The sequence below is a fragment of the Capricornis sumatraensis genome, chromosome 17, assembly GCF_032405125.1.
Source record: "Capricornis sumatraensis isolate serow.1 chromosome 17, serow.2, whole genome shotgun sequence".
NCBI classification, from domain to species: Eukaryota; Metazoa; Chordata; class Mammalia; order Artiodactyla; family Bovidae; genus Capricornis; species Capricornis sumatraensis.
The window spans coordinates 60,935,904-60,950,205 of NC_091085.1; the positions used below are offsets into that span (position 1 = coordinate 60,935,904).

General features: G+C 40.6%; 1 protein-coding gene across 2 annotated transcripts in view; it reads left to right on the top strand.

The window, feature by feature from the left end:
* IFT81 (intraflagellar transport 81) overlaps positions 1-14,302 on the top strand; it is a 98,121-nt gene that overhangs the window by 63,776 nt on the left and 20,043 nt on the right. For both annotated transcript variants that reach the window (XM_068989927.1, XM_068989928.1), the window contains exons 12-14: positions 622-771; positions 7,857-7,985; positions 8,958-9,047. In XM_068989927.1, coding sequence (XP_068846028.1) covers positions 622-771; positions 7,857-7,985; positions 8,958-9,047 — 369 coding nt within the window. The remainder of the gene's footprint in view (positions 1-621; positions 772-7,856; positions 7,986-8,957; positions 9,048-14,302) is intronic.

Here is a 14,302-nt window from a genome sequence, read left to right on the forward strand (position 1 = left end):
TTTAATAATGGGGTCTTTCCATTAGAGTAGTTACAATTATTAGTAGATCAGCAGCTGAATTAAGCAACTATGAGTTCCCACTAATTTGGAGTATTTTTAGCTTTTGAACATTTGGGATGAGTTTCAGATGCTTCTTAGGGTATATGGTCACAGTACCTTTCTTAAATGATAAATGGTAACTGCAAATGTTGACCGTTCTGCTTGGTTATAATAATCCCAGTAGATCCAGGGTCACCAAAATAGTACAGTACATAAGAGATAAAATGATAAAACCATAGCCAGAATTGGTCTTCCACTTTTTTCTTCTTCTTCTTTTTAACCTTTTTAACTTGTATAGGATTGAAGTTGCTGTTTTCCAAATCTTTATTATAAAGCTCACAATGAATGCTTTTATATAAGGATTTACAGTATTTAATGGGTCCAAAAAATCAAAATGTACACAAAGTATTTTAATTGAGCAGTTAGTTTTTCCAAGTTTTTAATAAAACTAAGTTATTGTTCTGTGTTTGTGACACACATGTTGGACAGTAGAAAAGAAAATGCTTGTAATACATTGAGGTTATATATAATATTTAGCAACTACTTTTCTACTTATTAAACTACACTTGTGTTCTTTTGCAGTTCAAGCGATACGTCAGTAAACTTCGAAGCAAAAGTACAGTTTTCAAAAAGAAGCATCAAATAATAGCCGAATTTAAAGCTGAATTTGGTCTCTTGCAGAGGACAGAAGAACTTCTTAAGCAACGTCATGAAAATATTCAACATCAACTGGTAATACAGAATTATATTGAGGTTCTAAAAGTACAAATGCCTAGAGGTTTATAAGTTGTAGCTTCCTACTGAAGTCATTGTTTTTATTAGAAAAACCATAAAATTATTCATTTTTTCTGGTTAATTATAAAGGTGACCTATAAGCTGATTCATGTACTTTACTGTAACAATGAGTGTTTTTTTATGTGTGCTGGACTTTGGGATAATTAATAGAAGTTGAATTCCAAGTAGCTTTTTCTTTTGGATAGCTAACTAATATAACAAAAATAATCATACCAGGAGATTGACTGTAATTTATTTATTTATCATGGCCTACTAGGCAGAAATCTAAGAAGCCACTTCCATGGAGCTGTGGAAAGATATATTCAGGGAAGATTCTATATGGAAGTTTGCCTGCAGGCTTGGTTCCCTATATATTTGTGCCTTGGTTGTCAAAAAAAGTTCAAGCCAGAGAAATCTCTCTAGCAACAAAGCTGTTCTTGTTGTGGGTACCAGTTTCTCTGAGCTTTCTTAATTTGGCTTTTTTTCTTTCTTTCACCCATGTGGAAATTATGTCATCATATGATGTTGGCTGGCATGCATGCATGCTAAGTTGCTTCAGTCATATCTGACTCTTTGCAACCCCATGGACTGTAGTCTACCAGGCTTGCTGTCCATGGAATCCTCCAGGCAAGAATACTGAAGTGGGTTGGATGTTGGCTTACCAGCAAGCAATAATCTGTTAGAGGTTAATGAAATTTCAACCAGTTGTGGTTAGCTGGCAATATGAACTTTTCTGTCTCATGCTGTTGAATATTGTTTACTTCTAGGGAACTAAAGATTGAACATTTACAGTACATCAAACATAGATTCTAACAGCAGTAACTTAAAATTGATACGTAGCAACTGTATTATTGCTCACTTCAAAATATTTTCTAATTTTCATTGTGATTTCTTTGACCTATGGTTACTGCTTAAAACCAAACATTTGGGGATTTTCTAGTTACCTTTCTGTTATTGATTTCTAGTTTATTTCTGCTATGACCAAAGAACATACTCTGTGAGTTCAGTTCTTTGAAAATTTTGAGTGTTGCATTATGGCCTGGCATGTGGTCTATATTGATCATTGTTCCATGCACAGTTGAGAAGAATATATATTATGTTGAGGATGGTGTTCCGTATATATCAATTCAGTCCAGTATGTTAACCACGATACTCAAATCTTCTGTGTTTCTATTGACATTTTCATCTGCTTTTCCCATCAATTATTGAGAAAGATGTTTTACAATATCTATGATCTTTCTCTTTTTCGTTCCATCAGTTTTTGCTGTACATCTTTCCTTAAGCTTCTTAGAAGCAGAGCCTCAGAAGGGAATACTTGGTACAAGTGATTTTCTGAGGGAGGGAGTACCTTCAGAAAAAAGGGAATGAGGGAGACAAGTGGAGCAGTAGAAAAAAGCCAAACAAGGGTGTATTTTTTAATTTTATTTTTAATTAGAGAATAATTGTTTTACAATACTGTGTTGGTTTCTGCCATACATCAACATGAATCAGCCATAGGTATACATATGAAGGGTGTATTCTTGACTGAAAACAGCTTCATTTTGATCCTGTGAGGAACATTTGGGCACAGATTGTACCATGGAGTTGATTCCACCTTGAGGTAAGGGGTCTGGCCTTTTATACTCCCATATCAGTCAGTCATCAGCTGTGGTAGGGTGATGAGGCCTAGATGAGGCAGCTCCCATTGGGCCAAGGGCATGTTCTGAAGAAGGGGCAGCTGTGAGGCATTAGCAATCAGCACTCTTGCAGCACTCTAGCAGCTTGCAGATGAGGTCTGAGTGGCACACCAACAACATCCTCTATAACCCGTCCCTTGCACTGAGATCTGCTTGTTTCTCATGTTAAAGTCACTCCATCCTGGTATTTCTTCCATAGGATTACAGTTGGTCAAAATTTCTAGGACAATTTAGGAGAGTTAGTGGGACAAGTTAAAACTCTCTTTGCTGCATTTGGTCCCAAAGACATAACTAATACTCAGTATCTCCTTCCTCTACCATCCATCCTAGATTCCCCACACCTTTAGCTAGTACCTCCAGTGGTCTAGATGACTTACTTGGTGGGATGACTCAGTCCCTTATTCCTCAGAGCTATGAGATTCTAGTAACAATGCCCTTCTCAGGCTGTGGTTGCTAAACCTACCCATTTACTGGTAAAACTGGGCAGGAGAGTACCAAGATATGCCATAATGGATCACATGAATGCCAAATATATTCCTATCTGTCCCCCATTAATAGCAACATCAGTATAGCCTTAAGGTATCCTGCCAATAAATCACTCCTTTTTTCGCCCACTGGTCTTTGGGCATGAGGAGCCCATGCGACAGGATGGTGGCCAGAGGATTAAGTTTAGAGGGCCTGTCAGTGTGCCTTCTGGTAAAAGCATGCCCATCCTGGAAATTAGAACATTTATACTCACAGAGCCTAAAGTTGTGCCTCTTCTGTTGTGGGCATTCTCAAGTGGGTATATACATGTGATGAAGAGATCTTCACACTTAGTGTTAATTCTTATAGCTTGGTCCTCATGCCTTCTCCCCAGACCTCCTTGTCCCTGGTCATTCAGTCTTGCTCTCGTTTCCTCCAGGCCCCTGACCAACAAGCTAAGCCATTTGTCACTGCCCAGAGGATACAAGATAATCTGGGGTTTTAAGATTCTCAAGTGAATCTATCCAGTTATCCCCCTTTCATACTCAGCACACATTCTCTTCCCTATCACAGCCCTGACTTTGACATGGGATATAGTCAGCCTTCTATGAAGTTTTGCCAGGATTAAGTCCTGTCCCTTGTTTTCAGCTTCCTCTGCTCTGTAGCCATAGGAAATGAGGGTTTCTTTAAACCTTCTAAGGAAGTTCTCTGACCTTATTGCTTTGCATTAAATCACTGATTAATGGATTTGAGCCTGTCAGTTGAGCTTAGCAACAGCCACCCAGATTTCATAGTCTTACAGTGACTGTTTATGCTTCTCAAATACCAGCAACATTGCACCAGCTAGTACCTTCCTGTGATAGTTCAGGTCCTCCAAGAAGCATCATCCAGATTGGTTTAAATGTACAAGAGATTTATGAAGGAAGTATTTGTGAAGGGTAGAGGGAGTTGGGCAGGAGGAGGCAGGGAAAGATGTTAGGCTCTAATGCAAGTCTGATATCTATGAAGGAAGAAGGAGGAAGGAAGATTGGGGAGGAAGAACCTCAGGCTATAGGATATTTTAAGGACATTTTGGTTAGGAAGATGGGGAGTTCCTGAGCCACTCACCAGTAAGAGGAGTTCCCTGTCAGGAGGGAATGGGTTAGCCGCTGGTAACAGCCTGGGGGAAGCATGGCCTTGGTATGAGCATGATGGTGGAGACAGAGGGCCAGCAGCAATGGCTGTCATCCAGCTTTGTTCCTCTCAGCAAACTCTTGAAGGAGATTCAGGCAATCCATTGTTATGACCACTATAATTCCTTCCACCTATTTTCTGCCCTAGTTGACAAGCCTTAACAATTGTACTGCTATAACATGCCCAAGACTATTACTCTACTTGCCCCCAGTCAGAAGGCCCTCTGCCTCGTTCATCCAGTGAGTGATCCAACCCTAGAAGCCAGGTTTGATCAGGTTCTCTAGAAGCAGAATCTGAAACAAGAATTCTTGTTCTTCTTACATGATTAATTCAGTGAGTGCTCTTAGGAGGAAGGAAGGGAAGGAACCAGGATGAAGCAAAGAGGAAGAAGTAGATTCAGTTGGAGTCCAGTTTCATTCTGATTGCACAAGGAGCTCTGGAGCATAAGTTGCATCACAAAGTTGGTCTCATGTTTAGGCAAGAGGGCTGCCCGCTTTGGGCCCCTGTGTCAGTCAGTCATTTGCTGTGGATCCTCTTACCACTCCACTGTGTGACACAGTTCCTGTTCAGCCAAGGGTACACCTTGAGGAAGGGACAACTGTAAACCATCAAAATACCAATTCTCACAAGATGTAGGGGCTGGGTACACTGACACAGTAAGCAGATCAGGGCAGAGCACCCACAGTATCCACTGCAGGTATCCTGAGATTAGTCCATATGAATTTATTATAGTTACCTTCCTATTGGCAGTGTTTGTTTGACATGATAGATAACTCCCTCTTCCTGTAAAATTGTTCTTTACTTGTCTTCTAGCACACTACACTCTCCTTGTTTTTCTTTACTAACACTACTGTTCCTACTCCATGGCTGATTTCTTCCCACTTCTTCAAAGCCTAGATGTCGGAGTCCCCCAGGCCTTGGGTCTCTTCTCTGCCCTCAGTCCCTTGGTGATCTTATTCTCTTATGGCTTTAAAGACATTGTCTGTGCAGACAACTCACAAATTTGTATCTCCAGCCTAGATCGCTTCGCAAATTCCAATCTTGTGCATGTAACATCTTGAACTGTCTATTGGATTTCTACTAGAGAGTATAGATTTTTTTTCAACACGTCCAAACTTAAAATTCTGACCTTCACTACTCCCTCACCTGTCCTCCTGAGTCTTCCTCATCTCAACAAATAGCAACTCCATTCTCTCAGTTCTTCAGGCCAAAACCCCCTGGAGTCATCTTTACCCCTCACTTTCCTTCACATCCTAACCTGTCATAATATCTTTTGGGAGGGACTTCCCTGGCAGTCCAGTGGTTGAGAATTCACATGTCAATGCAGGGAACTTGGATTCAATCCCTGGTCTGGGAACTAAGATCCCACATGCCACAGAGCAGCTAAGCCCATGTGCCACAACTACTGAGTTCGAGCTCTAGAGCCTGCGAGCCGCAACTACTGAGCCTTTGTGCTGCAGCTGCTGAAGCCCACATGCCATAGAACCTGTGCTTCACAATAAGAGAAGCCCGCATACCACAACTGGAGAGTAGCCCCGGCTTGCCTCAACTTAGAGAAAGCCCAGGCGCAGCAACAAAGACCCAGTGCAGCCAGAAATTATATGTTTATATGTATATACACACACGTCTTGTTGGATCTATCTTCAAAATATATACAGAACCACTTCTCATCACCTCTGTTGCCCCATACGCTTCATACTACCATCATCTCTAACTTGAATTATTGGAATTGTCTTCTGACTGATTTCTCTGCCCCTCCCCTTGTCCCTCTATAGATTGATCTCAGTCAGCATAGATGTTAAAGTTTTCACTAAAAAACTCCTTTACTCTGAACCTTCTAACAAGTCTCCCTTTCTATTTAAAGTCCAAGCTCTTTCACTGGCCTAAAACACAACACTATAATTAATCATCAAAACTAGGACACTTTTCAGAATGCAAAGGACAATAGATGTAAACTGATGCTGTCTCAGCTAACCAGCTAAGTCCTATATGATCCCTCCCCTATCTCCACCTCTGTTTTAAGCTCCTCCCCGCCCCAACCCATGTAGTTGTTTATTGAAAGGGCCAAGCATGCTCCTGTGCTGGGCTGTTCTAAGTTGTGTCCAAGATTTTAGTCCCCCGGTCTCCAGGACTGTGACCCCAAGGACTGTAATTCACCAGGCTCCTCTGTCTGTGGGATTTCCCAGGCAAGTATACTGGAGTAGATTGCCATTTCCTACTCCAGGGGATCTTCCCAAGCCAGAGATTGAACCTATGTCTCCTGCATTGGCAGGCGGATTCTTTACCGCTGTGCTACCTGGGAAGTCCCCAAGTACGGACCTACCTCATGTCTTTGCTCTTGTTAATCCCCTGGGTATCTCTATGACTTGCTCCCTCACTTTCTTCAGAGCTTCACTTAGGTGTCATCTTCTCAGGGAGACCTTATCTAACCCCCTTGTTACTTAAGATTCCAACCCTACTCTTCCCTCACACTGTATGTATTTTAGTTGTTAACCTATTGCCCATTTGCTCTCACTAGAAGTTAGCTCTGTGAAGGAAGGGATTTTTTTCCCTGGTTTTTTCTTTTTTTCACTGCAGTATATCTGGTGCCTAGAACTGTGTTCTTGTTCAGTTTCTAAGTTGTGTCTTGCTCATTGACTGCAGAACACCAGGCTTCCCTGTCCTTCACTTTCTCCCAAAGCTTCCTCAGGTTCATCTCCATTGAGTCAGTGATGCTATCTAACCATCCATTCTCTGCCACCCCCATCTCCTTTTGTCTTCAGTCTTTCCCAGCATCAGAGTCTTTTCCAATGAGTCAGCTCTTTGGATCAGGTGGCTAAAGTATTAGAGCTTTAGCTTCAGCATCAGTCCATCCAGTGAATATTCAAGGTTGATTTCCTTTAGGATTGACTGGTTTGATCTCCTTGCAGGCCAAGGACTCTTAAGAGTCTTCTCCAGCACCACAATTCGAAAGCATCAATTCTTTGGCACTCAGCCTTCTTAAGGTTCAACTCTCACATTCATACATGACTACTGGAAAAATCATAGCTTTGACTCTATGGACCTTTGTTGGCAAAGTGATGTCTCTGCTTTTTCATTCGCTGCCTAGGTCTGTCATAGGTTTCCTTCCAAGGAGCAAACGCCTTTTAATTTTACAGCTGTAGTCACCATCCACAGTGATTCAAGAGCATAAGAAAATAAAATCTGTCACTGCTTCCACTTTTTCCCTTTCTATTTGCCGTGAAGTGATGGGACCAGATGCCATGATCTGTGTTTTTTGAATGTTGAGCTTTAAGCCAGCTTTTTCTACTCTCCTCTTTTGCCCTCATCAAGAGACTGTTTAGTTCTTCTGAAGAGCCTAGAACTATACTTGGCACATTAATAAATACTAGATAAGTGAGCAGATATGTACAGTTTTTCACTTGAGATCATTCATTCACCAGATATTTAATGAGTGCATCCTGTGTTTTAGCTTCTATGCCAAGTACATAGCATTATGCTGAAGTCTAAAATTATAATTACTTCCTATGTCCCTGAAAATACTATAGTAAAATTTAGTATAAGTTTATAAAATATAAAGGAATATAATTATTGTTGAAGTCAGTGAAGATTGTTGACTAAATTCCTTTATTTTACTTACAACTTTATTGTTATGTTTTAAATCTATGTACTTCTTATGGAATCATCAAGGTTAGACATCAATTTTGTGGACTCTTGTTTTTTACGCCTATTTTTATTCTTTACTTTCAGCAAACTATTGAGGAGAAAAGGGGTATATCTGGATATAGTTATACCCAAGAAGAACTAGAACGAGTGTCTGCTCTGAAGAGTGAAGTTGATGAAATGAAAGGACGGACACTGGATGACATGTCTGAAATGGTGATTACACAGGCTTTGTTTTACACACAGGCTCTAAGGCAGATATTTTTGTGTTTGTTCTGTTTTTAGTGCAACATTCAGATTTTCATTTCTGTGTATTGCTTTCATTATATTCTTTCATCTGTCTTTATCACTCTCTTTAAAATTTTTCCATTCTTAGGAGGTTGTTCAATTTGTAATACTTTACACATTTTGTGGTTTTTGAAGTGTGTATAAGTTACACAGCATTAAAGAAATATTTAAGATAAAAAAATAAGTTTTTCCAAATTATGCTACTTAATTCAGTTATTTCATTTTTGTGTATGTCCTTAGTTTCTTTCCATGGTCAGGACTGCTATTCAACCAGAATGCACAGACAGAGCTTCATCAGACTTTAAAATGTTTAAATCTTTCATTATTTATTGGTAAATAGCTGCTGCCCCAAACTCTTAGAGTACCTACCTCTACCTATCTTGTCCACATTGTTCCCAAAGCCCTCTGGATTTCACAACATCCTAACTCCTAAAAAGATTAACATTTTGCACAGCAGATGCCTCCAAGACCTGATTCATCTCTATGGCTGGTGTCCATTGTGATTGGTCATTGCTATACCTTTTGGGTTATTAAGTAGTTTGACTATCACTGCATCCATGTTTATGTGGATTTTATATAACCTACATAATTTATATACTTTTCATACTTAATACAGAGTTGTATATCAGCAACTTTGTAATTTGTTTTATCTTTCAGCTAGATTATAAATATTTCCCCATAATGATTTGCAGTCTTAATAATTGACATTTTGAATAGTTAAATCATATTCTATCTTACTGAGAAGTCAATACTTATTAAATGACTTCCCTTTGGTTGGCATTGAAATAATTTATAGTTGTATTCACTTAAATAAATACTTCAGTAAATGTCTTTGTACATATAGTATTTTTGTTCTTTTGAATTCTTTCTTAGATGTCATATATTTTATTTAAATGGCAGGTAAAAAAACTAAATTCCCTGGTATCTGAAAAGAAGTCAGCTCTAGCTCCAATCATAAAAGAACTACGACAATTGCGTCAGAAATGCCAAGTAAGATAATTTAGTTTTATGATACTTTTAATACTCTCTCTTGTTCAAATGTATTAGTTAAAATCCTAGATATTTCACTTGGATAATTCCTGGCAAACAAATCATTATTTCTATATGATTCTGTGAAAAAGAGTAATAATGTGACCATCAATGGTTTTTGTTTAATTTATGTTGTTTTGTCAAAAATTTTTGTGCTGGGAAGAGAAGGAGAAGGAGTTTAAGCTACAGTCAAAAGTGTGGCCAAATGAGATTTGTGCTTTAAATAATGTTCATGTCAGAGCTATAAATATGAAGTCACATTCTTCAGTGGCCAGGTGAAAGTTCAGATTGTGCCAACAAGTGGTGACAAGTTAATGTTAGATTAATGAACATGCTTTGCTGGGGAGCAGGATGGGGGGCAAATCATGATAACTTATGCTTAAGTGATGAAATACAGTTACTTGGAAGCTAATTCTAGACACTGCTTTAAAGATAAACTGTAAGAAGGTAAATGCCCAGATCAGGTGGCCTTCACCATTTGACATTAACAATGGTTATTTTCTCATTCTCCATGTAGTAATTTTAGGTTTGAATGTGAGCAGTACTGCATGTACCTAAGGATAAACTATAAAACTCTTCATAAATGCTATCCATCAGAGACAAGAGAAGCACAGTGAGAGATCACATGGACCTTGAAATCAGATAGACATTGTTTCCTTTTTTATAGAAAATGCCATGGAGTCTGAGACAGGTTTCAGTTCAGTTCAGTCACTCAGTTGTGTCCAACTCCTTGCGACCCCATGGACTGCAGCACACCAGGCCTCCCTGTCCATCACCAACTCCTGGAGTTTACTCAAACTCATGTGGATTGAGTCAGTGATGCCATCCAACCATCTCATCCTCTGTTGTCCCCTTCTCCTCCTGCCCTCAGTCTTTCCCAGCATCAGGGTCTTTTCTAATGAGTCAGTTCTTCGCATCAGGTGGTCCAAGTATTGCAGTTTCAGCTTCAGCATCAGTCCTTCCAATGAATATTCAGGACTGATTTCCTTTAGGATGGACTGGTTGGAGTCCCTTGCAGTCCAAGGGACTCTCAAGAGTCTTCACCAGCACCACAGTTCAAAAGCATGAATTCTTTGGCGCTCAGCTTTCTTTACAGTCCAACTCTCTGGTGACAGGTTTAGTGACTTGTCCAAATAGAGAAGGAAATGAGAGAGTTGGAGCTTCACTCTAGCATCTCTAGCATATTTTACATCTTCTGCTTATTTCTGGAACTCTGGAAGCAGAGTTCCATAGAATAGCAAGGAGAAATAAGAAAGCCTTCCTCAGTGATCAATGCAAAGAAATAGAGGAAAAGAACAGAATGGGAAAGACTAGAGATCTCTTCAAGAAAATTAGAGATACCAAGGGAACATTTCATGCAAAGATAGGCTCAATAAAGGACAGAAATGGTATGGACCTAACAGAAGCAGAAGATATTAAGAAGAGGTGGCAAGAATACACAGAAGAACTGTACAGAAAAGATCTTCACGACCCAGATAATCACGATGGTGTGATCACTCACCTAGAGCCAGACATCCTGGAATGTGAAGTCAAGTGGGCCTTAGAAAGCATCACTATGAACAAAGCTAGTGGAGGTGATGGAATTCCAGTTGAGCTATTTCAGATCCTGAAAGATGATGCTGTGAAAGTGCTGCACTCAATCTGCCAGCAAATTTAGAAAACTCAGCAGTGGCCGCAGGACTGGAAAAGGTCAGTTTTCATTCCAATCCCAAAGAAAGGCAATGCCATAGAATGCTCAAACTACCACACAATCGCACTCATCTCACATGCTAGTAAAGTAATGCTCAAAATTCTCCAAATCAGGCTTCAGCAGTACGTGAACCATGAACTTCCTGATGTTCAAGCTGGTCTTAGAAAAGGCAGAGGAACCAGAGATCAAATTGCCAACATCTGCTGGATCATCGAAAAAGCAAGAGAGTTCCAGAAAAACATCTTTTCTGCTTTATTGATGATGCCAAAGCCTTTGACTGTGTGGATCACAACAAACTGTGGAAAATTCTGAAAGAGATGGGAATACCAGACCACCTGACCTGCCTCTTGAGAAACCTGTATCCAGGTCAGGAAGCAACAGTTAGAACTGGACATGGAACAACAGACTGTTTCCAAATAGGAAAAGGAGTACGTCAAGGCTGTATATTGTCACCCTGCTTATTTAACTTCTATGCAGAGTACATCATGAGAAACGCTGGGCTGGGAGAAGCACAAGCTGGAATCAAGATTGCTAGGAGAAATATTAATAACCTCAGATATGCAGATGATACCACCCTTATGGCAGAAAGTGAAGAGGAACTAAAGCCTCTTGATGAAAGTGAAAGAGGAGAGTGAAAAATTTGGCTTAAAGCTCAACATTCAGAAAACTAAGATCATGGCATCCGGTCCCATCACTTCATGGGAAATAGATGGGGAAACAGTGGAAACAGTGTCAGACTTTATTTTTTGGGGCTCCAAAATCACTGCAGATGGTGATTGCAGCCATGAAATTCAAAGACGCTTACTCTTTGGAAGGAAAGTTATGATCAACCTAGATAGCATATTCAAAAGCAGAGATATTACCTTGCCAACACAGGTCCATCCGTCTAGTCAAGGCTATGGTTTTTCCAGTGGTCATGTATGGATGTGAGAATTGGACTGTGAAGAAAGCTGAGCGCTGAAGAATTGGTGCTTTTGAACTGTGGTGTTGGAGAAGACTCTTGAGAGTCCCTTGGACTGCAAGGAGTTCCAACCAGTCCATCCTAAAGGAGATCAGTCCTGAGTGTTCATTGGAAGGACTGATGCTGAAGCTGAAACTCCAATACTTCGGTCATCTCAAGCGAACAGTTGACTCATTGGAAAAGACCCTGATGCTGGGAGGGATTGGGGGCAGGAGGAGAAGGGGACAACAGAGGATGAGATGGCTGGATGGCATCACCAACTCGATGGACATGGGTTTGGGTGGACTCCGGGAGTTGGTGATGGACAGGGAGGCCTGGCGTGCTGCAATTCATGGGGTTGCAAAGAGTCGAACATGACTGAGCGACTGATCTGAACTGAGGCAGTATGCCTATAGGTCTTTCATTAAATCCATTTACATTTTAAATGGAGAGAGTTATTGAAAGAGCATTTAGTTCATTAAAGGAAATGCTTCCTGGGTAGCTCAAATTGTCAAGAATTCGCCTGCAGTGTGGGAGACCTGGGTTCAATCCTGGGTGAAGAGGATCCCCTGGAGAATGATTGGCAACCCACTCTCGCATTCTTGCTTGGGAAATCCCATGGATAAAGAACTACAGTCCATGGGGTCACAAAGAGTTGGACATGGCTGAGCAACAAACACACACACACACACACACACACACACACACACACACACACACAAAGGAAATGCACTGTTATGGAAATCCAAAGATCAAAACTATAGTCTGTCTGGAGCAGTTGGAGGTACTACTGCCTGAGCATTTGGGTTCAGGGAAGCTTCAGGGACTTTAGTGGGAACTTGTGGATAATATCAATGTATGTGATAATAAGAGGGTTTCTCAGGTGGCGCAGCATTAAAGCATCTGCCTGCCTATGTAGGAGACGCGGGTTTGACCCCTAGTCAGAAAGATCCCCTGGAGAAGGAAATGGTAACCCACTCCAGTGTTCTTGCCTAAAAAACTCATGGACAGAGGAGCCTGGTGGACTCTAGGAGCCTGGTGGACTGTAGTCCAGGAGGTTGCAAAAGGGTCGGACACTACCTGGTGACTGAACAGCAGCAACAGCAGCAGCAGTGATAATAAGACCGTTTATCAAGTGCTTTCTGTGTGCCAGGCACTATTACGTTTTTCATTCAGGCCGTATAACCACCCAGTTAGATAAACCACCCTTTACACAAAGAAGCAGATAAAAGCACACAGGGTAAAGGACTTGCCCAAGATCACACAGCTGGTACATAGCAGAGCAAAGTTCTAAAGAAAGGGAACCCTGTTACACTGTTGGTGGGAATGCAAACTAGGACAGCCACTATGGAGAACGCATGGAGATTCCTTAAAAAAAATGGAATTAGAACTGCCATATGACCCAGCAATCCCACTACTGGGAATACACACTGAGGAAACCAGAACTGAAAGAGACATGTATACCCCAGTGTTCATTGCAGCACTGATTACAATAGCTAGGACTTGGAAGCAACCTAGATGTCCATCAGCAGACAAATGGATAAGAAAGCTGTGGTACATATACACCATGGAATATTACTCAGCCAGTAAAAAGAATACATTTAAATCAGTTCTAATGAGGTGGATGAAACTGGAGCCTATTATACAGAGTGAAGTAAACTGGAAAGAAAAACACCAATACAGTATACTAACGCATATATATGGAATTTAGATGGATGGTAATGATAACTCTATATGCAGGACAGCAAAAGAGACACAGATGTATAGAACACTCTTTTGGACTGTGTGGGAGAGGGCGAGGGTGGGATCATTTGGGAGAATGGCATTGAAACATGTATATTATCATATGTGAAATGAATCGCCAGTCCATGTTTGATGCATTAGACAGGATGCTCGGGACTGGTGCACTGGGATGACCCAGAGGGATGGGATGGGGAGGGAGATGGGAGGGGGGTTCAGGATGGGGAACACATGTACACCCATGGCAGATTCATGTCAATGTATGGCAAAACCACTACAGTGTTGTAAAGTAATTCACCTCCAATTAAAATAAATATATTTTTTAAAAAAAGAACTCATACTACACCAGAACATGACTCACTTCATATTGGCTTCTCACTGTTCCTGCCACAGTATGTGTCTACCTGTGTGCTGTTTTTTTTCTCCATTTTTTAGTTTCTCCTCATTCTTTGGATTGGCATAGTTGTAACCTTAGCTTGCTTATGGCTCCTCAATGTTCACATCTCACACTGTAGCCTTTTTCTACATATGTGTTGAAGTTGTGAACTTATAATTCCCATTTTCTCTGCATTTTCTAATTTAAATTCCTGGTGCAGTGCCTCTCTTTGGAGAGCAGTTTTCCATGCCAGACCAACTCAGAGATTACTGCTATCCTCAGGTCAGATCAAGGATCCATCCTTAGTTGAACCAGCTATGCTTGTGGGTAAGGATCAGAAGAAAGGAGGGTAATATGGAACTAAGTATAGCTGCCTAGAGAATTTTCCTTCTGGAGAAGCTACAGAATCAGGCAGACCCTAAATAACCTTAGGTAGATGACTTCATCTCTATATTGTGTCTGCACCTATA